The 25,433-nt window shown below is 39.1% G+C and overlaps 1 protein-coding gene across 1 annotated transcript in view; it reads left to right on the top strand.

The window, feature by feature from the left end:
• MYO16 (myosin XVI) overlaps positions 1-25,433 on the top strand; it is a 297,078-nt gene that overhangs the window by 24,033 nt on the left and 247,612 nt on the right. Inside the window, exon 3 of the mRNA XM_005145243.2 lies at positions 25,170-25,240. Coding sequence (XP_005145300.2) covers positions 25,170-25,240 — 71 coding nt within the window. The remainder of the gene's footprint in view (positions 1-25,169; positions 25,241-25,433) is intronic.

Raw genomic sequence — 25,433 nt, forward strand, 5'->3', positions numbered from 1 at the left:
TATTAGCAGTGGGGTATTTTAATGCAGTTTGTCCACTTTTTCAGAGATAATTTAATTTTTAAACTAGACATTCTGTTTAGAATAAGGCATTTAATAACAAGTATAAAGGTGTGGTACAACATATTCAGCACTCAAATAGCTTTAGCTGACTAAATTTTATCAGGTGACACATTTCCTTATGGGCAATTAATTTTGTGAGCTTGAAGTGCAATGGCTGTAAAGAGATTAATTCCGCTCAAAGTATAATATAACTCATCTGCGTGTGAGTAAGCCTGATGCTGCTGTTCAGGATGTATGGGCAAACTGTGGTGTCCAAGAAGAGGACTGTGCAATGTGGATACTTTAAACATCTGGATACACATAGACAGTCAATTTTGTGATGAGACTATAAATGTTATTATACTGTTTTTGTGATCCTTTGGTTCAAAGTGATTTAAAGTCCTCAAGCTTCACAGCTTTCAGGATGAGGGGGTTTTGTGAAAGAAACTGAAAATCTCAAGGCTAAAATTCAGGGATTTATATAATTTTCTTCCAGTTTTACCCTTGGAATAGGGTATACAGAAACAGAATCACAAAGGAATAGACTCATCCACAAAGAACTGTATCTGGGACATTTTCTTCCATTTTTAGATGTATGTAGGAATTGCTTGCAAATCTTGGGCTCTTAAATGCAGTTCTGTGCTTCCCCCAATCTTTAAATTGAAGCACTTCCAAAGTCAGCTTGACTGTCTTGTGCTCCTCTGAGACTGTTAAGCAGAGTCCTGTTTGCTGATGAATCGTGGAGTAGTTTTACTTGGTTTGGGGTCTGATCACAAAGAAATCTGCATATATGCTATTTAAGTAGAAAATGTGAATACATTCCTTGAGCTCATGGACAAGCAACATAACCAGGAATAATTATAAAAAGGAATTAAAAAGGTGGAGATGAAGACCTTTGAGAGTGATAAAACAATGCTTACATCTGAGCAGGTTTGAATGTAGCTGGCAATAATTCAACAAGAAAAAAACATCCATTCTATAGGCATAAAATACTGCTAGAGACATCTTTTACAGTTCTATGAAAGGAATGCAAAAAGTGTAATGTGGAAAGAGGACACAATGGTAGAACGGGATAAGAAGTAAATTCCCAAGTGAAGTTCAGGGGCTCATTTCTCATAGAGTATCATAAAAGATATGGACTGGTGTCCTGGTTTCAGCAGTAGCAGTCATTTTTCTCCTTCTTGATAGCTGGTGCAGTGCTGTGTTTTGACTTTCAGGCTGAGAACGGTTGCTGATAGCAAGTATGTTTTGAGTTACTGCTCAAATGTTTGGTTTGTCCAAGGCCTTTTCTGAGCTCATGCTCTGCCAGGGAGGAGGGGAGGCTGGGAGGAAGGAGAGACAGGACACCTGACCCAGGCTAGCCAAAGAGGTATTCCATACCATAGCACGTCATACCCAGGATGTAACCGGGAGAGACCTGGAAGGGCTGGAGCTCTGGGGGGATGGAGGAGGTATTGGTCGGTGCTCAGTCGAGCAGGGTGGGGTAAGTTATGGGTCAGTGGCTGGTGAGGTGTTGTATTCTCTTCACTTGTTATTTGCTTTATCATTATTATTTGTAGTAGTAGTAGCAGTAGTGATTTGTGTTATACCTTAGCTATTAAACTGTGTTTATCTCAATCCGTGGGGGCTACATTCTTTGGATTCTCCTTCCTAACTCTCCGGGAGTTGGGGGAGCGAGGGTGGGAGTGAGTGAACGAGCTGTGTGGACTTGGTTGTAAACCACGACAACTGGACAGCACATTTTGAAATGGTAAGAAGCAGTGGGGTTTGGTATGTGTGATAAATTGGATACCATGAATATCTATAAAGATAAATTTATAATGTGGCTACTGCAGACATGTTTCATACCTGAGTCCAATTGGAATTTCACTCTTACAAATTCATTGTTTTTGTTATGAATGCAGAATGCAGTATGTCTTCTCCAAGATTACTATAGCAGCTGTTATGGGGCACAAAACGCATCTCTGATAATGCATGATAGATGTGATCATTAGTTTGCATTAAAATTAATTTTAAAATAGGCTTTTATAAATTTTTACCAGTAACTTCCTTTGTCTCAGGTTTAGAAATGAAATATATGCTTATCATATTTCCAAAATACAAAAGCTAGCAAAGTGCTACATCTTTGTTTTGCTTGGAGGCTTTAAAATTATTAATTAATAATTATATTTTTTAATTAGTGTTCCTGACTAATACTTAGTCTTTTATCTAACTCAGGGAGATTGAAGAGAAATCTTTCTTTTCCTTGTAGTTTCCTGCAGTTCCTCTTTTTAAAGCTTTTTAGTGCTCTGGTGTGCCACATTCACCCACAGTACTAACAGTGAACATTTTGAGAGATTCTGCAGCTGTCATGCTCAGTGTTGTCATGTATAGAAGCAGAAGCTGGTGAATAAGTGAGTGTACTGTTTTCTGATGCTGGTTTTGTATATCTCTGCTGCTGGCATGTTCATATACGTGTAGTTCATTTCCCTTTAAATCCTGTATAGCTTTGTTATGTGAGATGTTAAATCCCTATTAATAATGAACAGCAGGATATTTGTCCTGCTGACATCAGTCATATAATTTTACTGCAAACTGGGAGATGTAGCCAAGCAGGCTTCTGCATCCCATTTCTTGCCATTATGAAATAGGTGTGCTTGCATCTACACTTTGCATGGACATGGGCTCTGATAATCTCCGATACACATATTCTAGTATTTGCTGAGCCTGCACATCAGCTTAGACTCCTGTACAAGCAATTTGGAAATGAACTGAGTGAATCTGAGCCTGAGTTTCTGATTCAAATACGAGGTAGTCGTGCTGAACAGATCTTGGTATTTTGGCCTCTTGACAATAAGGGATAAGCATCCTTCCTGAAGAAATGGAGTTATTGCCATTGACAACAAAGGGAAAAGGTGGCTGCTTTGAAAGATGTAATTATTTTGACCATGAACTGACAAATGAATTTGCCATAATGAAAACAGTAGCAAAAAGTGAATGTGACAATCCTGTATCTAGAATGGGGGAAACTAAAGCACTGGGTTTAGTTTCAGCCATTTTTTAGTATATACTCTAACCCAGCCTTTCAGATATCCTGCAACATTACCCAAATCACATGACTCAGGAATTCTGTATGTGTAGTATCTTTTGTTGTGAAAACTCTTAAGCTGTAATGTAGTCATGATGTACACTCTATACTGAAAGGGCTGCTATGCTGACAGTGTGGAAGGTCAGGGTAGGAAGTCCAGATATCCATCAACTCAGTCTGGAAACAAAATGGGTACTCCTCTGAAAATCAGCATTTTAAAAGGGAAATGGAGATTTCCTAAACCTAATTTAAGCCTGTTTCCTCCTTTTGAATGGCAGTATGCTGATTCTGTGGCAGCATTGTGATTCCAAATAGCCACAATAACAAAGTGAGTGAGTATTAGCACTAATGCTGTATCTGTAATAATGATTCTTGGTCCCTCAGTGGAGGTTGAGCCTGATTCTGTTTTACTCGGTCCTCTGAAACTGTGAGCTTCTTCCTACCCCTGCAGAACTACTGGGCTGACCCTTTGCCTTTAGTCTTACTCTGCCTTCTCTCACCAGGGGATGCCTTGAAAAGGTGGTTTAAAAAACAGGAGCTACCAGTATTGTACCTGTTCTGTAGTATCCAGTTCTGGTGGAGACCTCCCAGGACTGGGGCCTAGGCCCATTAGATTGACTGCAGAGTAGCTGCTTAGTACAGGTTAAAAGCCATTGATCCCATCTCACTCTCCAGCCTGTGATGTCAGTATCTCCAGCTGTTTAGAAGATTTAATGCTGTTGTGAGATTTGGTAGTATCATGATGTTTGAGAGGATTGGAGTATTCAATATAAAGTATTATTAGTTATTTTTCATAAGCACTGTATAATGTACAATATTATGATAAATTTCAGTTACACTAGTTAAAGGGTTTGTGAGGAGGCATAAAGGGGCGTACAGGTGTGGTTAGTAGGTCAAGAGAGGTTCTCCTTCCCCTCTACTCTGCCTTGGTGAGGCCACATCTGGAATATTGCATCCAGTTCTGGGCCCCTCAGTTCAAGAAGGACAGGGAATTGCTTGAAAGAGTTCAGTGCAGAGCCACAAAGATGATGAAGGGAGTGGAACACGTCCCTTATGAGGAGAGGCTGAGGGAGCTGGGTCTCTTTAGCTTGGAGGAGACTGAGGGCTGACCTCATCAGTGTTTACAAATATGTAAAGGGTGGGTGTCAGGATGATGGAGGTAGGCTTTTTTCAGTGATATCCAGTGACAGGACAAGGGACAGTGGGTGTAAACTGGAGCATAGGAGGTTCCACATTAACATCAGGAAGGACTTCTTTAATGTGAGAGTGATAGAGCACTGGAACAGGTTGCCCAGGGGGAGGGGGATTGTGGAGTCTCCTGCGTTGGAGATATTCAAGGCCCGCCTGGACAAGTTCCTGTGTGATGTACTCTAGGTTACCCTGCTCTTGCAGGGCGGTTGGACTAGATGATCTTTCAAGGTCCCTTCCAACCCTCGGGATTCTGTGATTCTGTGGTGCTGAAGTGCAATTTGCATCTTAACAACTTTGGGTTATAAAAAGGGTGCAGGGAAAGAAAAGGCAAAATCTGTTAAAAAGAAGAATGTGTCTTTAATTTGGGGTGGCAAATGAGCTGACCAGTAGCTTTCAGTTGTTAGGAAAATGTGTCAAAGATGTAATAGTGATTGTTCTTATTCACAGAAATATATATAAAAACCATTTGAAATAGAACTGAAGCTGAAGCTCAACTGAAATAAACCATTTTTGTTATTATTTCCTTGCAGTATCTGAATCTGCTGACTTCTTATTTACAATAGGCTTGCTTATGCTTTAGTGTTCTTTTTCCAGTACAAACAGCTTGGTTGGTTAAGACAAGTTGTTCTGGAAAAAAGTGGGTTGCACTGTCTGTGTCTGGCAAACATGTCAAGGCAAACTTTCTGATCTTCAGATCAGGTTTAAGAGATGCCAGTAGTCTTTTTAAAGAGATGGAAGAGCCACAACACAGACAGTAGTGGCAGGTTTGTGAAAGTAAGACTCCGTTATGAGAAGACTGTTGTCAGGTAGCAGGATTGAAGACCACCGGGAGTATGTAAGGTAGACCAGTCATCACAAACATTTGTATAGTTAAGAAGAGTGGGAATATATTCAGTTAATCTGTGTGCCTTTGGGATTCTGACTTTCAACCTGCCTTTTTAGATGTTCAGTGATACCTCTTTTTCCTCAAACTGATTGCAGGCAGCTTTTCTGATTTTGCCTGTTGCATGTGCTGGGATAAATGGTTAGAAAGCACAGCAATACCTTGTTTTTAAAATTCACTAAAGTGTTGGATGAGGATTGATTTTTTTTTTGTGTGTGTGTGTCAGTAGTTCAGAGGCATTTTTGCTACTAGACAGAAATGAAACATAAAAAAGTTTACTGAAGACGAAGAACTGCAGTAATAGAACAGATTTACAGAAAGATAATAAAACACATTATTATGTTTAATGTTTTGGGAAAAGGCAAAAAATAGGTGTAGCATAAAATCTCCCAAGTTGGGTCTTTATCACTAAATCAGTTTCCTTAAATTAGCCAAAAACCAAAACAATCTTGAGTTAAAAAAGGGTGACTCTTGAAAAGAGAAGGACCTCTGTGTTAAAGTTCAGATCAATTCTATGGCATCTCAAATGACAATAACCCACTCTTGTTTACTTCCACCTTTAAAAATCTGCAAGCCATGCTTAAGATTAATATTTAATGTCTCTGTTGTTCATTCCCTTTTCCTCCCTGAGGTACTTTAATTAGCATTTCTTTTGTATAATGTTTGTCTCATCTAGAGCCTTCTGAAGAGACGGGTAAAATTTTATCAGTGATATGAGAAAAATTAAATGCACAGGTATTTTAACTAGATATATTACCTTGTTATATGTGTATTACACCAAGAGCATAAAGGCCAGAAATATAAATGCAGTTGGTGAATCAAGATTAGGTTGTGTAATCTGAGTAGCTTTTCTCAGTTTTTTGTGCAGTCTTTCTTGGGAAACCTTCTCACTTTCACCCATCGTTCCAACCCTGAGCAGGATAAAATGGCAAACAGTTGCAGCATGTTTGCATCCACATGTAAACTTTCATGATAAAAGAAAGATCCCTAAATGGAAAATTGAAATTGTGGGTCAATCCCGATGTTGATAGGAAATAAGATGAATTACACCAATTAGTAATTTGCTGCATAATGATATCATGAAGAGGGACCAAAAAAAAAAAATCAGTTTAACCTGAGTTCAGTTTGAGGAATTTAAAACAGCATAGTCAAGAACATTTGAAACAAAACTACTGGACAGTTAAGATGTATTTGAGGGATTGCGTACTTTGTATTTCCTTACTTTAGCATGCTCAGTCCTTTCTTAGAATTTAAACCACAAATAGATTTCTCAGGTTTTATAGTGCTTTGTTTCAGGATTGTGTTGATATTATTTAATATAGTTTAGTTTAAGATTACTCTCACTCTAAACTTTACATAAACCTCTTTCCCCTCTCAACCCTCCCCCACCTCAGGAAAGTGCATATGTAGAATAACAGGTTGGTTTGCCCATACAGAGCTATTTTTGGATTTTACAAGTAGTTTCCTTTGAATTGGAGGAGAAATCTGTAGGTTAGATGATTATATAAATCTGGCTGTTGGCAAATGTTGATTTACTAGGAACTACTGTAAAAGAAATCATAATACATATGTATGATAATTTGTACTATTTAATATTTATTGTCAAGTCCTTAAGGGACATGAACACTGGGCACTGAATAGTGAAGTCAAGAGACTATTCAGAGCATATGAACTAATGAAGTACACAAAACTTTGCCCAGTCAAGGCTCTTGGAAAGAAAGAAAAATGTATACTATAAATGAATACATCCACAAGACAGACAAAAACATGCATTCTGTATTGGGAACTCCTGTGTCTGTAACACTGGAAGACACTAAAAGCTGTCAGACTTGCTGCTAGTGATTTTATCAGCTTTATCAGTATATAGAAAAATGAAGCATCACTCAATCATCTTAATCCACCCAGTGATTAAGAAGCTGTTACAAAGGCCTGGAAGGTAGAGGCACATTTCAAACCAGAGCAAGCCTTCAATTCTATAGGTTCAGCATGGCTGTTAACCTTGTTTAGCGCCATGTGTGCTGAATTCAGCAACACAAGGTGTCTTTTTGTTACGATGCAGGGAAACATAATGCCTTTAGTTATTGGGTAACAGATGTTAAGTCATAAAACCAGACCATTTCAAAAGTAATCATAAAATCACAGGGAGATGAAATTTGAACATACTTGAATCCCTCCAGGATCCATATGTGCTTTTAGATATTTTTTGTCCATGTGCTTACATTTTTAGTAATTTGGTAAAGCTGACATGAGAATGGATGTTAAACTAGTTTTTGGAGATGAAAGTGTGTATGTTTCCTAATATGCAACACTTATTTATTAGGAAAAAAATAAAACTCACAGAAAAATATATAAAAAAAAGCAAAGGATAGGCTTGATAATGTAGATTTTATTCTCCCTTTTGTTCTCCCTGTGAACTGCCTAACTGCAGGAGTGCCTCTGCTCCCTGGCTGCTTTTCTCTTAGCACTGAAATCCTCCTGCATTGCTTCAGCTGCAGTTTTTGGTTTTGTACATGGCCCAACTAACAGATTTGAACAGCTATCCTCTACCAAGTAGAAAACTAAAGAGAAAGCATTCTTCCATTTTGGATCTCCTCCTAAGAAGGGGTATTCACACCAAATGTAATTAATCTGTTTTACCATCAAATGAAGTTAGAGCTTCCTCCTTTTCTCCATAAAACTGAGGTTGGAGCTGTCACTCACCCATTTCTGTTACCCTGCAGGTTGCTTTGACAGACTTTTTAGGTCTGTGCATTTCTCTTTCCCACTGCTTCTTCTGTCTTCTGCTCTCCCTGGCCCCAAACCTTAAGTTTCTCAAGCAGCATGTGGCCTGGCATAGCTTTCTCCTGGTGAAGGGGCCTGAAAGCCAAATTGAACCTAGGTGGTCTTGCTTATAGTATAATAACCTGTAGGAAGTTGACTGTATAGTAAGCTGTTGTATGAAAGCCTTGATGTCATCGTCTCTGCTGCTGTGTCTTGAAATCAGGAATATATACTAGACTATTTGCACTCTTGTTTCACATATTTAAGCTCTGAATAAATCAGGATGTGTTTACAGTTAGCGATTCCCATTTGTTGGTTTTGGGTGTCTCAGAGTTTACCCTGGAGGATTTGTTGATCAGCTCTCTGAAAAGTATGTCTTTTTCTTACTTACTAATAAACAGTTTCTAGAAGCTTAGTTTTTGGATTTTTCTTTAAAGCACAGATTTTTAAAATGTAGGCACTGAAATGCTTACTTCTTATATAGGTAAGTGAATTCTTGAATTTTTGTTGCAGGCAAGAACACATTTGGCTAAGTAGAAGTCATACTTCTAAACAATGCCTCAATTATAAGTGTAAAACATAATATTTATGAGGAAATCTTTGTAAAAACACACGAATTTTCCTAAGAATTTTATGTATTTGGTTTTGATCACATTTTCAAAATTCTCAACTATTTATTTTGGTGAACTATGATACAAAACTTTTCTTCAGTGGGACAAGTCTGTATGCAAATTATTCAAGACTTTGCATGATCAGGGTCTAATTCAAAAGGATTTCACAAACTAAAATGTCAAGAAAAAATATTCAGAGGGCTATTACCCGTACACAAGAATCCAGCTCTTTAAGAGTATAATCTGGTCTGAAGAGATAACCTTTGTAGACATATAGAATCATATATCTGTCCTTTTTTCATTTGAAGCCTATCAAGCTCTTTCATAGTTCTGTGTTTGTGTTTTTCTCCATAAGCCCTTTCTTTCCATGCTATAGTAAAAAGTTTTCCACTTACCATGCTCTGGCACCCAAAAGCAGCAAAAGATACAACGACCATTCACTCATAAATACACTGTCATGCCAATAAGGGATTGTTAAGCCTTTAACAGCCAACAAATTGCTGCCTGGTATTCTTCCTATTAATTTCAAAGGAGATCCACAGTGGGATGCAAGGCTATAAATTGGCAGCATTTACAAGCCTATTCTCTCAATGAAAGATGGCGTCCACTGAGAGGCAGGTACTGCTGCTATTCCCTGAATATTATTATAAGTCACACTGATTAAAAAAGAAGATTGCTGAGATGACAGAAGATCCTAGTGTATACTTGCGAAATAAAAAGACAGCAAGAACAGAATCTTTTCTGTGCAATTTGTAGTTGATTTCTTCTTCAGTGTATTTATTGTGCTTCAGATCAATTTCCAATAATATTTCAGTACAAAGGGAAACTTCCCTGTATTCATCTTTCAGCATCACTTTAAAATGTTTTCAGTTCAGTCAGAGCTTATCATAGCAATTAAGCTGGGAAACTACAGAAATCAATAGAGAATAGCCTTTTCTATTTTCTTTGAAGTGTTTTTGATTTTTCAATTCAATTTTAGAAGCCTTTTATCTGGAGCATATACGCTTGTTACACTGGAGGAACATTAATAAAATGGAATACTTAAGTGTAAGGGAAAGATATTATTTTGTGATTCTGCAATGTATGGACTTCATCACAGTTTATCACTGTGATATTAATTGCCGGATTGAGAAGAATTTTTGTTCAGAGGTTTGGGAAAGTGGAATTTGTTTGGAGGTTTTATGAAGTGAAATAACTAAATCGAGTAACTTTCTCTAAAAGCTCTGAAGGTAGAACTAAATTAATACAGCCAATATAGCTAAATGCAGCAAATTGTTTTTAACTGCTAAGTCTGTCTCTTTAGCATTTTTCTGTCATTCTGTTCTTCCCTTCTGCCTGAATTGTTGTACCTTTCCCAGTAAAAATACCAGAATATCAGAGGCAGAGCCAGGTTTATTTGTATAGGGCCCACCGTTTTTTCTTAAAAATTCTTAACAAAGCATATATTCTGTTTAGTATTTCAATCATCTTTCTATTCTCTGAGACATGAATTCGAAGACTGTTTTTTCTCAGTATACTGAGGCAACCTCTGAACTCAGTATGCAAGGCTTTTTAGCTGTTAAAACCTTTTGCACTTGAAGCTGATAGTGAACAAGCTCTATAGGTGAGAGAGAAATAAGTAAAAAGGTTATATAGCATAATGAATAGGCAATTGATTTTTCTTGATTGTTGTTAATCACAGCCATCACTGTAAAAGGTTATCATAGTGGAGGAACTGAACCTTGTAAGAATACAATTAATGAATCTAAGGGAATGGATATTTTAGCTTGCGTTTCTGTGGGAATTATATCCAAGAATGGAGGTGGGAAGATGAGCAGTTAAGGTGAAATTGGCAATATTTATAAATGTCCAGCTTTATACAAGGATTTTAAATGTATGTAAAAGGTTCAAGGTAGAATGCAGCCCCAGACACTCAGCCTGGGGCTGCATACTACTTTTTTACCATGTTTCTTTCCTATGACTCTCTATCACAATGTAGTGTATATGTGACCCAGTACACATAATTTTACAGGGCAGTGAGATGGTTGCAGTGGGCAATTTCTCACACTGTGCACTGTTTAAGGTTTGTTACATTCAGACTCTAAAGGCTAAAAAAAACATAACAGTTGCAGAATTAAATTACTGAGCTACGGTCTGTGCTCCAGATTTTAACAGGCACATATTGTTGGCATATAGTGGTAGATTGTTCTAGACTTCCACATGTACCCACTGATAGTACAGAAAATATTACTTGAAGTGTTCTAAAGCTGGAAGCATCTGTGTGAAACTGAAAATACTGCTTTGCTTCTTAGTCTGCTAAAAGGGGAATCCTATAAGAGGGTACTAGCTATCAAACCTTTTAATAATCACCTTCTGAACTTCACTGGCTTCCTGTATGAAATACTTTTAGATGACTTTTGCTTTTAAACCTCTCCCTGAAAATCCTATGGTATAAATATTTAGAATTATGTAAGTTAGAGAAATTGTGACTGCTTCATCCTGGAAGTGTTCAAGGCCAGGCCAGACATGGCTTTGAACAACTTGGTCTAGAGGAAGGTGTTCCTGCCCATGGCAGAGGGCTTGGAGCTAGATGATCTCTAAGGTACCTTCCAACCCAAGCCATTCTATGACTATGATAAGCTGGACAGAAAAAGACAGATGTAAAGGTGCTGACATGAGCATTAGTTTATCATCTCACTCTATCGCTGTATATGTATATGTTATATAGAATCATAGAATCATAGAATAGTTAGGGTTGCAAAGGACCTTAAGACCATCCAGTTCCAAACCCCCTGCCATGGGCAGGGACACTTCACACTAAACCGTATCACCCAAGGCTCCATCCAACCTGGCCTTGAACACTGCCAGGGGTGGAACATTCACAACCTCCCTGGGCAACCCATTCCAGTACAGAATTTCTTCCTTATATCCAGTCTAAACCCCTCCTGTTTAAGTTTCAACCCATTACCCCTTGTCCTATCACTACAGTCCCTAATGAATAGTTCCTCCACAGCATCCCTGTAGGCCCCCTTCAGATATTGGAAGGCTGCTATGAGGTCTCCACGCAGCCTTCTCTTCTCCAGGCTGAACAGCCCCAACTTTCTCAGCCAGTCTTCATATGGGAGGTATTCCAGTCCCCTGATCATCCTCGTGGCCCTCCTCTGGACTTGTTCCAACAGTTCCATGTCCTTTTTATGTTGAGGACACCAGAACTGCACACAATACTCCAAGTGAGGTCTCACGAGAGCAGAGTAGAGGGGCAGGATCACCTCCCTGGACCTGATGGTCACACTCTTTTTAATGCAGCCCAGAATACAGTTGGCTTTCTGGGCTGTAAGTGCACACTGCTGGCTCATGTTCATTTTCTCATTGACCAACACCCCCAAGTCCTTCTCCGCAGGACTACCATGAATTTCCTTTTTGCCCAACCTGTAGCTGTGCCTGGGATTGCTCTGACCCAAGTGTAGGACCTTGCACTTGGCATGGTTAAACTTCATGAGGTTGGCATGAGCCCACCTCACAAGTGTGTCAGGGTGCCTGTGGATGGCATTTCTTCCCTCCAGTGTATCAACAGAACCACACAGCTTGGTGTCATCGGCAAACTTGCTGAGGGCGCACTCAATCCCATTGTCCATGTCAGCCGCAAAGAAGGGGGCCTACAGGGATGCTGGTGAGGGACTATTCATTAGGGACTGTAGTGATAGGACAAGGGGTAATGGGTTGAAACTTAAACAGGAGGGGTTTGGACTTGATATAAGGAAGAAATTCTTTACTGTTAGGGTGGTGAGGTACTGGAATGGGTTGCCCAGGGAGGTAGTGAATGCTCCATCCCTGGCAGTGTTCAAGGCCAGGCTGGACAGAGCCTTGGGTGACATGGTTTAGTGTGAGGTGTCCCTGCCCATGGCAGGGGGGTTGGAACTCATGATCTTGAGGTCCTTTCCAATCCTAACCTGTTATTCTATGATTCTGTGTTAAATAAGACTGGTCCCAACACCGATCCCTGAGGGACATATACATGCAGGTTCTCCTGGACTAGTCCCCCTCTCTGTCTGTATTGGTAACTTAGGTAACTTTCTCTTTTAGTAACATAGGTGCTTCTAGAGCAGGGTTCTCCCTGACTTCTGCCTGATTTATCAGCTGTATGTGCCAGATGTGTCAGGTGTGTAGATTGAGCAAACGAGAAAATGTGGCACTGTGTATCACTTGGGAAGCTTGAGCCTCTGTACTTGTAGCTCATCACCACAGCCCAAACCTACTGTGTGGCTCCATATGAACATTGACTCAATGGTATTACTCAGAACTCAGAGGCACTCTTCTAATCAGGCGATGTGGTATTGGTTGCGCCTTTCCCTTGTTCACATCAAGACTGCTGAATTCAAGAAGCTGTAAAATCAGTCAGGTTAGAAGGAACCTCATAAAGTCCATAGTCCAACACCATTCTGAGTTTTGGAGAGGACTGAGCTAACTGAGTATTGAACTAAGGCAGCTCTTATTATGGTAGTGCAAAAACAAACTAAGCAAAGCAGTTGCTCTCCACAGAGAGGTTCCTGTGGGGAGCAATTGATAATTCTACTTCAAAGCCAAATTAAACTATCAACTTGTATGCCAGACTTTTGTTTTCCATAAGCTATGAAAAACACATGGTTATATCATGTGCTGTGTGAGTATAATTTTGTCCTCACCATGCTGACCTGTAACTGCAATCCATACATGTAAAATCTTAAATTAAGCATAAATAAAGCAAAATTTGCTTTGTGGTTTACTGATTGCACCAGCTTTGGCATGATAATTTGGCCCTTGTAGACACTGGTGTCAAAGAAGACGTGTTGAGTATTAAATATGAGGCAGATGATCTTTTTCTCCTACATCTCATCCTAGGTTCCCCAGATCCTCAGATGCTTCAGAGATAACCAAGTGTAGGTTTACCCTACATAAAATTGGTGTGCAGGCTTAGCCATCTGTGAGCATGTTGATACTGAATGCAGAACTGTTTGTGCTTCACATTTGTCTTTCCTTGGAAGCTACATTTAGATGAACAATTATAAATCTGTCATTTCAGTCCACTGTGTCCTTGAATGATTTTTGTATTTCAACTACTGAACACTGAAATTGTGTAAGGTCTACATTGTTGCAGTCTTCAAGTGTGATAGCGTTACCTCAAAGCAGATATGTAGAGATGTTTTCCTTTGCTTATTCTGAGGTGTTTTAAGAAAGTGGTAGTCACAGGCTTCACTTTTCTCCTGTGCTAGCTTTATATACATTATCTGTCATCTTTAAGGTCATTATGTGGTCACTGCTGATTTTTTAGGGTTTTTTTATTGTTGGCATATTGATAGTGGTGGTGGTTGCTGTCACTGGTGTGGGGTAATGAAGCCAGAATACACTGAACTTGCAAGCATACAGAAACAGCTATAGGATGAGTGATGGATGATTTCCAGGAGGCTGAGCTTGTGCAGTCAGCAGCACTGACTGGAGGAGATATTGTGGACCTGTCTGTGGGCAGTTTTTGCTTCTTGCTAGTCATCTGGGTCATCCATCAGATATGAGGGAGACTAATAAAGATTCTAGTATGTATTAATACAAATTTAGTTCAGACAAGACCCTTATTACTGTTATTAAGACACTTCTTAGTTTCCTTACTGTTGCACCTTTGTTGTAGTCATCATTAGGCACCTAGCCTGTGCAAAGAACACAGATCAGTCAAGAGTAAATGATAAAATTTGGGCTATCCTGTCAGAAATGGACCAAGGTTACAAAAGTTGTTGTGTTTTATTATGAAATGTGACAAGCCATCACTTTGCCAAGTTTGAAAGAGTTCCTTGAAGGTTGGGAGTTTGGAAGCCAAGATGCGAGAGAAAGTCTTATCTGTATGCCTCAGACCCTTCATGTCCCTGTACTTTGGATGGAAATTGCTGACTCAAAATTAGAGAAGAATAAAGATTTGGAGATTATCAGACATAAACTGCTTGGATTACCTCTAGGGAAAGTATAATGTGTGTCAAGAGTGCAGCTCCCCATACTAGTTCATATAAGGTAGAGGGCAGGATTGTGTGTATGGAGGCATGAACAAGAGGGAAGCAGCTCTGATTTTGACTATGTAAACATCCTGTGAAAGGTGGTGCCTGAGCTGAATATGTCAAGTAGTGAGATGTTCCTGGAACCAGACACTTCCTACATAGTTCTGGTCTCTCGTATGCCACATAGAGTCATAGAATCAACTAGGCTGGAGAAGACCTTTAAGACCATGAAGTCCAACTGTTACCCCAGGATTGCCAAGTCCACCAGTAAACTGTGTCACTACGGGACTCACCCACATGGTTTTTGACACTTCCAGGGATGGTGATTCCACTACAGCCCTGGGAAGCCTGTTGCAATGCCTGATCATCCTTTCAATCAATAAAGAATTTTTCCTTAATACCCGATCTAAACCTCCCCTGGCATGCACAATAATTTTTCATTAATGCATGGATAGCTGATGTCCCTAGTTTATTCTGTACTGCCTGGTTTAAGTTTGTGTCCTTGTGCACACACTAGGATTTCTGCTATACACAGAGAATCCAACAGCCAGTGGTCTGCAGCTGGTAATTAGTACCATTTAGCAGCTGCTAAGCAGGATAATAGCCTGTTATCCTTGAAGATCTCTAATACTAGTTGTAATGACTTGCTTACAGGGCTACTAAACCAGCTGGCATAAACTTGCTCTTCATGATGTGAGGGTTAAAAGAGGGACTGAGTCTTGCTTCATATGGAACATAAGTCAGCAGTAATTTGATTTATGCCAATTAAGTAACGTTGGCATAGGATCAACATACATGATGGGTGAAACAGAGGGAGTGTACAGTCTGTTCAGCAGAATATTTGTGATACATGCAAATTCTTTAACTTTTGCTGTTACATTAGGGAAAAGCATGGGATGGCAACGGTTTTTAAATTAAGCTGCTGACCACAGAATGAGTCGTTTTGCTGATGTGTGTTTTAGTATTTACCATTTAATGACTATAAGACTGGAATGTTGCAAATTCTCAAGTAAATTTAACATATATAGTAAAGTATTATAAAGTATTATTTATTCAGTTCTACAAAACTTCTAATGTACAGTCAGGATGTCTGTAGCAGATAAAGTAGCTTTAGAATTGCACCAGTAATTTAAAGAATTTTCAGATTCACACATATTTCTAAGGCTAACTCTGTGAGGTGTGAGCTTTTGTAATAACTGACTGCAGCTTGCTGGTGATGTTCTTGGTGGCTTTAGTCCCCTTTGTCAGGACCACCAGGAGAGCCCACACATGGGAGACAGATGAAACGTATGTACAGAATGCAGTAGGTGTCCTAAATGCTAAGATATTAGGTTCCTGTTTTTGGTCTTTTTAAACTTGAAATAAATAACCCACATGAGCTAGCTGGAAGTGAAAGCTGTGAGAAAAGCCATATTTAAGTTTACTGTATGACCATCTACTTTCCCCTAAGGTTAATTTTAGAATGTTCATCTTACAGTATATTTTAAGAAGCTTTGTTTTTATTGTAATTTTATCCCACTACCGGAAATTTAGAATTCATTCAGCTTTGTGCTGCCAGTTTTTGATGACACAGCTATTTTGGCCTGGGAAGTAGCTATACTGGCAAAACCCCTGCTGTGCTATCAGCTTTGATGATAGAAGCAATATTTTTAGCTAAGCATGTGGTTTTGGTTGTTTTTTTTTTGTTTTTGTTTTGTTTTTTTTTTGCGAGGTGGTGTTGAATCGTTTGAGCAATAGCTCTAATAGATACAGGTCTGAGTTACAGTGAGGTAGAATCAAAGCTTTATAAGTGAGTAAGACAGACCTTACTACAGCTGGGCAAAGCTCTAGCTCTGGAAGAATTAATTCAAAACAGGGCCAAAACAAGAGATTACCACCATTGCCTGGTGACCTTGGACTTTCCCTTTGCAAACAGTATTTTTGGGCCATAGAACTGAAGGGCTGTTTCCACTCCTCTCTAAATTACTTTGATTTACACCACTGTTTACAAATACACTGCAATGCATTTGCATGTAAATTATATAAATTAGGGATCTTCTATTATTTTATCTAGGAAGGAGTTAGATGCTGTGAACTGAAAAAAAAAAGAAATAAAAGAAGACTTTAGGAATAAATATCTGTCCTGGGTTCAGCAGTAGCAGTCAGTTTTTCTCCTTAGTATCTGGTGCAGTGCTGTGTTTTTGACTTTTAGCCTGGGAACAGTGCTGATAACACCAATGTTTTTAGTTGCTGCTCAGTAATGTTTACTCTGACCCAGGACTTTCTGAGTCTCATGTTCTGCCAGGGAGGAGGGGAAGGTGGGAGGAAGCAGAGACAGCACACCTGACTCAAACTAACCAAAGAGGTATTCCATACCACAGCACTTTGTGCCTGCTATATAAACTGGTGGCAGTTACCCAGAAGGGTTAGATCGCTGCTCTGGTCAGGCTGGGTGTCGGTTGGCGGGTCGTGAGCAGTTGTATTCTCTTCCCTTGTTATTTGCTTTATCATTATTATTATTGATGGTAGTAGTAGTGGTTTGGTGTTATACCTTAGTTACTGTACTGTTCTTATCTCAACTCCTGGGAGTTACATTATTTCGATTCCCCTCCCCATCCCTCTGGGAGCAAGGAGGAAGAAGGGGGGAGGAGGGAGCAAGCGGCTGCGTGGTTCTGAGTTACCAGCTGGACTTAAACCACGACAGTATTGCACAGAAAAAGATAAATCAGATGTAGCTGTTAGGTAATATGACCCACTTATTTTAAAATCTTGTTCCTCTGAAATGATTTCAGAGTCTACACTTTTTTCCATGACAATACCTATTTTTTCAGTGTCTTAAAAAAAAGATGCATTTCTTGCCCTATCAGAGCTTAACTCAGGTGTGCCACACTGGGCTGTTGGTCATTGTCACTTTTTCATGTGATATAAAGCAATAAATTAATTTGTATCACTGTGCTTTGGCACTGTAAGAGGCACACAGTAGCATTATTTAGGCTATTAGATTTGTGGCCTTAGTATTTTCCAGTGTAGGCAAAGACTACATTAATGTTTATGTATATAAAAATGAAACAAAATGAAAGCAGGCAAATGTGCTTGAAGAAGTTTTAAATTTAGCAGTTACTAAATAATCATAGTCCTTAAACTCATAAATTATTCTGGCTATATCTACAGTCCTGGAAATATCTACCTCACTGAGGGAGCTGTGACCCTCCTTAGAGATCTCATTGAAGTTTGACTTAGTGTCTGTGTGGCTTGGAGACATAACCGTTATTTTCTGTGTGGTTTTCCAGTTCAAGGTACATCAGATAGCAAGAGGGCTGTGTCCTTGCCCTCCAGAGTAACTGTGCTTAGGCAGGAAGCTACCAGGGCTGGTGTATGCCTGGCATGGACATATAATAGTTGAGGGTGCAGGGCCTGGTGGGAAAGTAGCAGAGGACTGGGCAGAAAGTAAGGGACCTATCTTGTCATGTGCTTACCTGTGCTGCCTGAAATTCACTCCCACAGAGGAGTGATGAAGCCTCTCAACAGCTTCCAAGCCTGAGGTCTGACAGATTTCTGCACAAATTGAATATGGGATAGGACTAACAGGTATTTTGATTTGGGCCTAATATTAAAGCTGGGAGAGCTGTCTTCTGGACCTGTAGCACTACCTCTGTCAGTCTGCTTTTTTGGTGGCTTGGTTTGTTTCTTTTAAAGGTAACACTGGGTTGATTGGAGCTCAGGAATCAGCCTGACAGTTCACATCACACTTTTAAATGCAGCAGAGAATCGGTGGCCTTCACTGCTGTGCGGTCATGATAATCTGATTCCTGGATGCCTGAAAAAATTATGAACTATGTGAGCTCTCCTAGGGAAGATGGAAGCGTCAGCCCTATCCTGATCAGTGTTCTGTTCAGATAGTGGAGAGTATAGCTTGGATATGTAAGGCTAGCATTCTCAAATTCTGTTAGTATGGATAAAGTAATTTTCCTCTCTTTATTTCTGCATTCTGTGAATGGTGCAGCATATTTCATTTATGGTTTGTTGTCTTTAATCCTTTCGCAGCAAAGTTGGGAATTTATTTCCAAGTGTTCTTCAGAAAATGAGAAGATAAGGTCTGAATGTGTTTGACAGATGTTGCCAGTGATAACTGGAAATATTTGAAGTATGGTAAAAGAAGTAGGATTGCAAATCAGTTCTTTGAAAAGTGCATTAAGGGCATGACTGCTCTGAATAACCACTGTCAACTGATGGGTAGAGCTTGCTTTGACAGGAAACATCAGCTATTATGCTAGGAATGATGTGGTAACAGTATTGCTACTATTAATGTGTTTGTTAGGTAAACAAGACAACTTAAAAGAATTCTTAAGTTACCAACAGTGGTACTTGGAATTTAAAAATTTAATTTTAAACTAATTATAGCAAAGGTGCAAGGTATATATTTTTCCTCAAACTGCATTGAACAAAAAATTATGACATTTTGTTTGACTTCATTTGCTTTTCTCATTAAGAATAACTTATCAGAAACTGGCACTCCTCTGTTCTTATACACAACTGAGTTGAATAGCAGGTTCCTCATAAGTACCTTTGGTACAAGCTGAAAGTACACTGACTACTTAAGAATAAGAAACATCTACTAACGAGACATGAAGATGGCAAGAATTCTTTCTGGGACATCTATACAGAGTTTAAGATGTCAGCATTGGACAAAAGGTCTGACTGTGGAGGGAGTAAAGGGCAAAATATGACACTTCTTTAACTGGTGGAAGTGGAAAAACTAGAAGTATGCATCACTTCTGTTGTACAGTGGTTCATTTTATGGTCGGTTTATGCCTGAACTGCTTTCAGCTGTTGCTGAAAGTGGTGGCTACCCAATTCTTCCTATTCATACCCATTACCCAGTGCCAAATTCCCAGATTGTTGATCTAGTTGGAAACTAATCTTTGCCTTGTGCCAATGAGAGGCAAGCGGCAGAATTATGCAGCCTGAGGCAAGAGAATGGAATAATCCATTACAGCAGCAGCACAGTCTTAGCTAGGCTTCTGCAGTAAGTCATGTTTCTGCATATAATGAACAATTCTGCCAGTTAGTTATTCATGCTAAGCTAAAGAGAACAAAAATAGATGTTAAGAGGAGCAAAGTTTACACTAGCTAGTTGCTACTCCCCAGAGGAATGATTAATAGAAACGTATACTGGTACTGTATATCCAGCATAGCAGATGGCCAATGATTAAGTTTTACATATGCTAGGCACTTTTTATTCCCCCTTCTGTTACTACTAAGCCTGGGTTTGCTGTGAATGCAGCACTGCCCTGATCCTAAGTTTGCATTAACATCAGTAGCTGATCACTGGTGGGTTACTGGTAGCTGTGCATCCTCTGAGTTCACCTTCCAGGGTCGGCTGTCACTTCAGATCTTTACTTGCAACATACAAGGTTATAGATAGTTCTAGATGCCAGTGTAGCTAAATGCTATTCAACATAGCACAGCTAAGTACTAGTTATTGCTGTATGTATCAAAATTCTTAACAGCATAGTTGCATAAAGCTAAATAAAACTAAAACATGCCAGGTAATTGTCACCTTGTCATTAGCCAGTTGCTATAACAGCTAAACAAGCCAAGACAATTCCAGACTTACTGCCCAAGTCCCACATGTGAAGTAAGTGCAAGACCTGTGGCTGGTAACAGGCACCATACTTCCTTTACTGAACTATAACGCTACATAGTAAATTGTAATGCAGTCAATACAGTCAGTGGAGTGTGGAAAGCTATTAAGCTCACAGGAATCATTTAGTCAAAATTGCAACATCAGGCATATGTAGAAAGCTACCTTGCTTATTATCTTTTTTACTGCTGAGAGTTTATAACTCCAGTGTTTCCTAAAACACCTTTTATGAGATTAGGTGTGAATTTCTACTGTAAGTAGTTGAATATTTTGTGTGTCAAATCTGAAAGTCATCAGAGAATGGATGGACCTGTTCATACACACATAGGAAGGGCTTGAGAATTTACTGGAAATTTTACTTTTTATTTTTACCCAAGTAAATGTCAGCTTCCTGCCACCAAAGCTTCTTTACAGCCTCCTCATCTTTTCTGGAGGATTCTTTTCCATGAAAGTGTACAAATAAATAAAAGTTTTAAAAGAAAGTCATGTGAAAACTGTAAAAATCGCATTAATTAAGAGTTATAGCATTTCTGGAATATAGTTACCTATGACAATTGTCATGGGTTCAGCCGTGGCAGTCATTTTTCTCCTTCTTGTAGCTGGTGCAGTGCTGTGGTTTTGACTTCTGGGCTGGGAACAGTTGCTTGATAGTGAGCATGTTTTGAGGGTGTTTTTGTTCAAGGCCTTTGTTTTTGTTCAAGTGCCTTTTGTTCAAGGCACGTGCTCTGCCGGGGAGGAGGGGAGGCCGGGAGGAAGGAGAGACAGGACACCTGACCCGGGCTAGGCAATGAGGTATTCCATACCATAGCACGTGATGCCCAGTATGCATACTGGGAGAGAGAGAGCAGGAGGGGTGGAGCTCTGGAGGAAAATGGAGGAGGGAGCATGTGGTGCTCGGCCGGGCAGGGTGGAGTGAGTTATGAGTCAGTGGCTGGTGGGGTATTGTATTCTTTTCGCTTGTTATTGGCTGTATCATTATTATTTGTAGTAGTAAATGGCGGTAGTGATTTTATGTTATGCCTTAGCTATTAAACCGTTCTTATCTCAACCCGTGGGGGCTACATTCTTTGGATTCTCCTTCCTAACTCTCCGGGAGTTGGGGGACTTGGTTTAAACCACGACAACAATCTATCCTCATTAAGCAATTCATCCCAAATTACTGCCATTAACTAGAATAGTTCTATCAAAAGGAAAACATGAACATAATGTGAAGATTTTCCCACTGACTAGTAAAGTCTTAAGTGAATGACCTAAGTGAGTTGCATAGTAGTGAGCGGGATTCTGCTTCTGTGATCTTCTTTTATTTTCTTTTTTTACTGTGTTTTGCAGGGAGGGTGGGGGTGGTGGTGGATTCAAAAAAGAGAAATGTTTTTTACTTGTCTTTATATACAGAGGAATGTAGGACATAATCCTGATTCAGAACAAAGACTCTTGCCCATTGGAAGGAGTTTGCATATCTTGTCCTGGTAGTCTGTGTGACATGAATGTCCTTGAAGCAGTGACTAAGTTACATGCAATAATGAGGAAAAATAAACTAAAGAGAAGAGCTACAGAGCTTTTATCCATGTGCCCTAAGTTTTTATGATGATTTGTTTATGATCATAATTATTTAATATTCTACTTTAAGGTTGCGGTTTTCATATTCTTTATGCCGCAATCTTCGTCTGCATTTCTGCTAAGGGGAAAAGAAGTAAAGCGAAAACATTCTTATGATTTTCTATCTCAGATCTAGAAATGGTCTGTCATTTTTTAGTTTCAACAGTAAGGTTCTGCAAAATGGATCTGAAAGGCATTACTTCATTTTGTGTAAGTCCTCTATAAGAACCAAGTCTCTGGGGGGTTTGGTGGAAGGAAGAGATACAGTAAATAGTCTGTGTGTTCTCTACTCTTCACTTGGTTGCTATTTTAGGCTTCAGATGAAATTATTTTGGAATATTTTTAAAAATGCAGCTTCCCAACCCTATGACCTTCCTTTGTGTCATATTCCTGCCAAGAGAGAGGTCTACCCAGAAGCTGGTTTTGGTGATCCCAAGACTTGTGATGAGTGAGTTTTTCTCAATGACTCAACAGGAAACTCTGCATTTTTTTATTTTTTATTTCTTTTTCTTTCTTTTTCCTGGGGTTATTTTGTGCCGTTAGAGTCAGTTCCAAGTCACAGAAGCAGCCAGAGGAAAATGATGTGCAAGTCATTTTGTTAATGAGGGAAGGGAATAGACTCTTTTTGTTCGCTCCTTAATCAGCTTATCCCACCTTGTAGAAGCACACACTGAGGATGTTATTTAATTATCAGCCTTAGTTGATCTAAGACTTCTTCCACCAAAACGCCCTGTGCTTGCTCTGCCTCCACATGATGTGTGCATTTCTATCCTCTGTGCTGGTGCTTGAGGAGCTGTGCAGTCAGCCACTTTGACCGAGCTGAAGACTGACCTTGCTAGGAGAAAGAAAAAAAAAATAATTAAAAAGATTAGACTTACTGGTCCAGTTGAACATGTGCTACATAGGTTGAGAGAGATGGCAGAAGAGAATAATAAACCATGCAGTGGGTAAAATGCCTTCCCCCTTTTCATAGCAATGCAGTCTGTGAGAATACACTCTAAAGACAGTGTTTTCAGAGAGTCAAATGCTTTCACTGATGTAATCAGTTAAAGCCAGAATTATGGCAGTTTAGTAATTTCTGAAAATCACACCTTTAAGGGCTATCTGCCTTGATTCCCATGTTTGCAAATGAGACTGGTGCTGCAGGTGGAACCAAGCCATAGTTACTTTTTTTTTTTTTTTTTAATCCCTGAAAAATAGGAATGGAGGAAGAGGAAAAATCTGGAGTGTTCATTTGTTCAGGTGAAATCCTGATGGGATTGGCAGAATGAAATTACTTTTGGAGCCTTCAGAAATCTTCTGTGATATGGAATTCATCTTTTGTGGCCTGCTAAAGAAAAGGCATAACAGGGGAATATTGAAAATATTAACTCTTGAGGTGGATGTAGTTGCACACTTATTTAGGAAGGATTTACAATAAGATCTTTACTCAATAAAACCTGAGGCAGAGGAAGCATGTCCATATGTGTTCAGCAATTTAGTTATTAGAAGAAGTAAAGAACTTAGTTCTGAACTTCTGTTTTTAACAGTCTTTGTCTGGACAATGTCAATTGTGTACTTTAGTATTGGATTTGTGGATCTGGGGGCAGAAAGAAGGGCCTGCTTTTTTGTTGTTCGTTCATTTTTCCCAAGGTAGTGAAAATTTGTAAATATTTCTCTGCCCTCCCACTCTTCTTCAGTACTTTTCATCTTGGTTGGCAGATGTTGTACAGTTCATTTATTTCATGTTACTTAATGTTCCACTTCTACTTTTGGCAGGCAACAGTGACTTCTAATAGTATTTATTTTTCTAAGTGGCATTTGCCAGAACATTCAAGTCTTTTACAGTTGTGTAAATGAAAAGTAGCAAAATCTTCTGAGGAGAAATAGGTACTATGGAACTATGTATAAAGTATGAATTTATACAATACTTCAAATTGATGTTTGATTTTCAAAGTTTTAAAAAGAGCAAAAGATTAAATGGATTTTTGTACTTATTATAAGTATTTGTCCAATATACCAGTGTGTTAATTATGTTTGAATTATTTAGTAAAGATGATGCCAAAGCTTTCACTTAAATTTTACAGGCTTGCAACCATTTCCCATATTTTCTTTCTCAGGCTGAATTTTTCTAGGGCACCTGGTCAACATTGCTTGTGTAAATTGACAATATTTGAAAAAAGAAAAAAACCTGACCCCTTTCAAATAGGTCAACTGAATGTTTGAATGCTGGAAGAAATTTAAATGTATAGTGAAAATGGAGTTGCAAGATATTTCTAGAGAGAACAAAAACACATAGAAAAAATGCATGGATAAGGAGGACATCGTGTACATGAGTCTCTTGACAGACTCACAGAAGTCCGAAGAGACTTGAGGCAAATTTATGGCCCTCCTTTAGGACAGACACTGCAGTTGACCACATTTCTAGGGTCTGAACTTAAACTTTCTTTGCAGACCTTTGCACAACTCCATCCAGGAATCTTAATTAGGAATTAAACCCAGGATTTCCAGATGTTGGAGGTAAAACCAGATGTGTTCTTATGCAGGAAACATTATTGGCAAATATTCTCCTGGAGTGAGGCCTTTTGAAAGGGTCCTTCATACCAATTTAGTGAAGACAGAGTTGCAATGCTGGTGCTTATTCCCCTGATAACATCTGGCATTGTCACTGTGCAATTTTGTTCCAGGAATGAATGCCGGTAGCATGAGTTAGTTCATGCTTTGATTCCAAGTGAGAAGGTTATAAAGGCAGTAAAGACCATGTGCTGATTTTTCACACTCGAGTGAGCACCAGTATGAAGGGTCGTAGTTTTGCTTGCCTTTGTAAGCCTGTTTTCATTTCAAAGGGGTTTAATCCATGTAACTGGGAGTGGAGTTTGACTCCAAATATAATTTTAAGAATTATGCTGCATCAGTGATCTGACAATGAACTAGAAAGGTGAAATTGAGTGCAGATCATTTAGTTTTGGCATGATGATTAATTTCAAGTGATATAGATTATGAACACTGGTTTCACTTATTTACTGAAAAAGCCAACAAACCTCATGGGAAGTAGTAAAAGTAAAATAAAAGTAGTTGACTGTGATTTTGCTCCAAAATGGACTAATTGGGTGATTGTGACCTTGAGACAGGGTCTCGTCTCCAGCTCCCTATGTACAAGCTGACATGCTCATCTGTCCGCTTGCGAAGTCTTTGATACTGTTCATATTTAACATCATTATAAACGGTTCTTTGCTTCCAGGCTTAGCCATTAAAATAGATGAGATGGGAAATGCTGACATGATAGTTTTGCAAATGTTATCTGGGAGGTTTGCATATGTTATTAAGTCTCTTAATGAAGATGATGAAGAATCATACTATTAACGGCTCAGAATTAGGTATATTGCTGTATTAATTCTTTTTTCTCTTTTCTTTGATATTTCAGTGCTACGGCTATTGAAGGATGGTGCTGACCCTCATATGCTTGTTTCCTCAGGAGGCTCCTTGCTCCATCTGGTAAGAGTGATTGAAGACTGGTGTTAGTGACTGCGGATAAATATGGTGGGATGCTGAGTAACATGTTGGGCACATTAACAAAAAAAAGGCTTAGCAATAACTTTTTTATCTACAATGCCCTCCACAGTGGTTATGACTGCATCCAGCTATGCATGTGAAATAAGTGGTCATTTTCAAATTGCTTATGAAAGAG

Source organism: Melopsittacus undulatus, chromosome 2, assembly GCF_012275295.1.
Source record: "Melopsittacus undulatus isolate bMelUnd1 chromosome 2, bMelUnd1.mat.Z, whole genome shotgun sequence".
Lineage (NCBI taxonomy): Eukaryota > Metazoa > Chordata > Aves > Psittaciformes > Psittaculidae > Melopsittacus > Melopsittacus undulatus.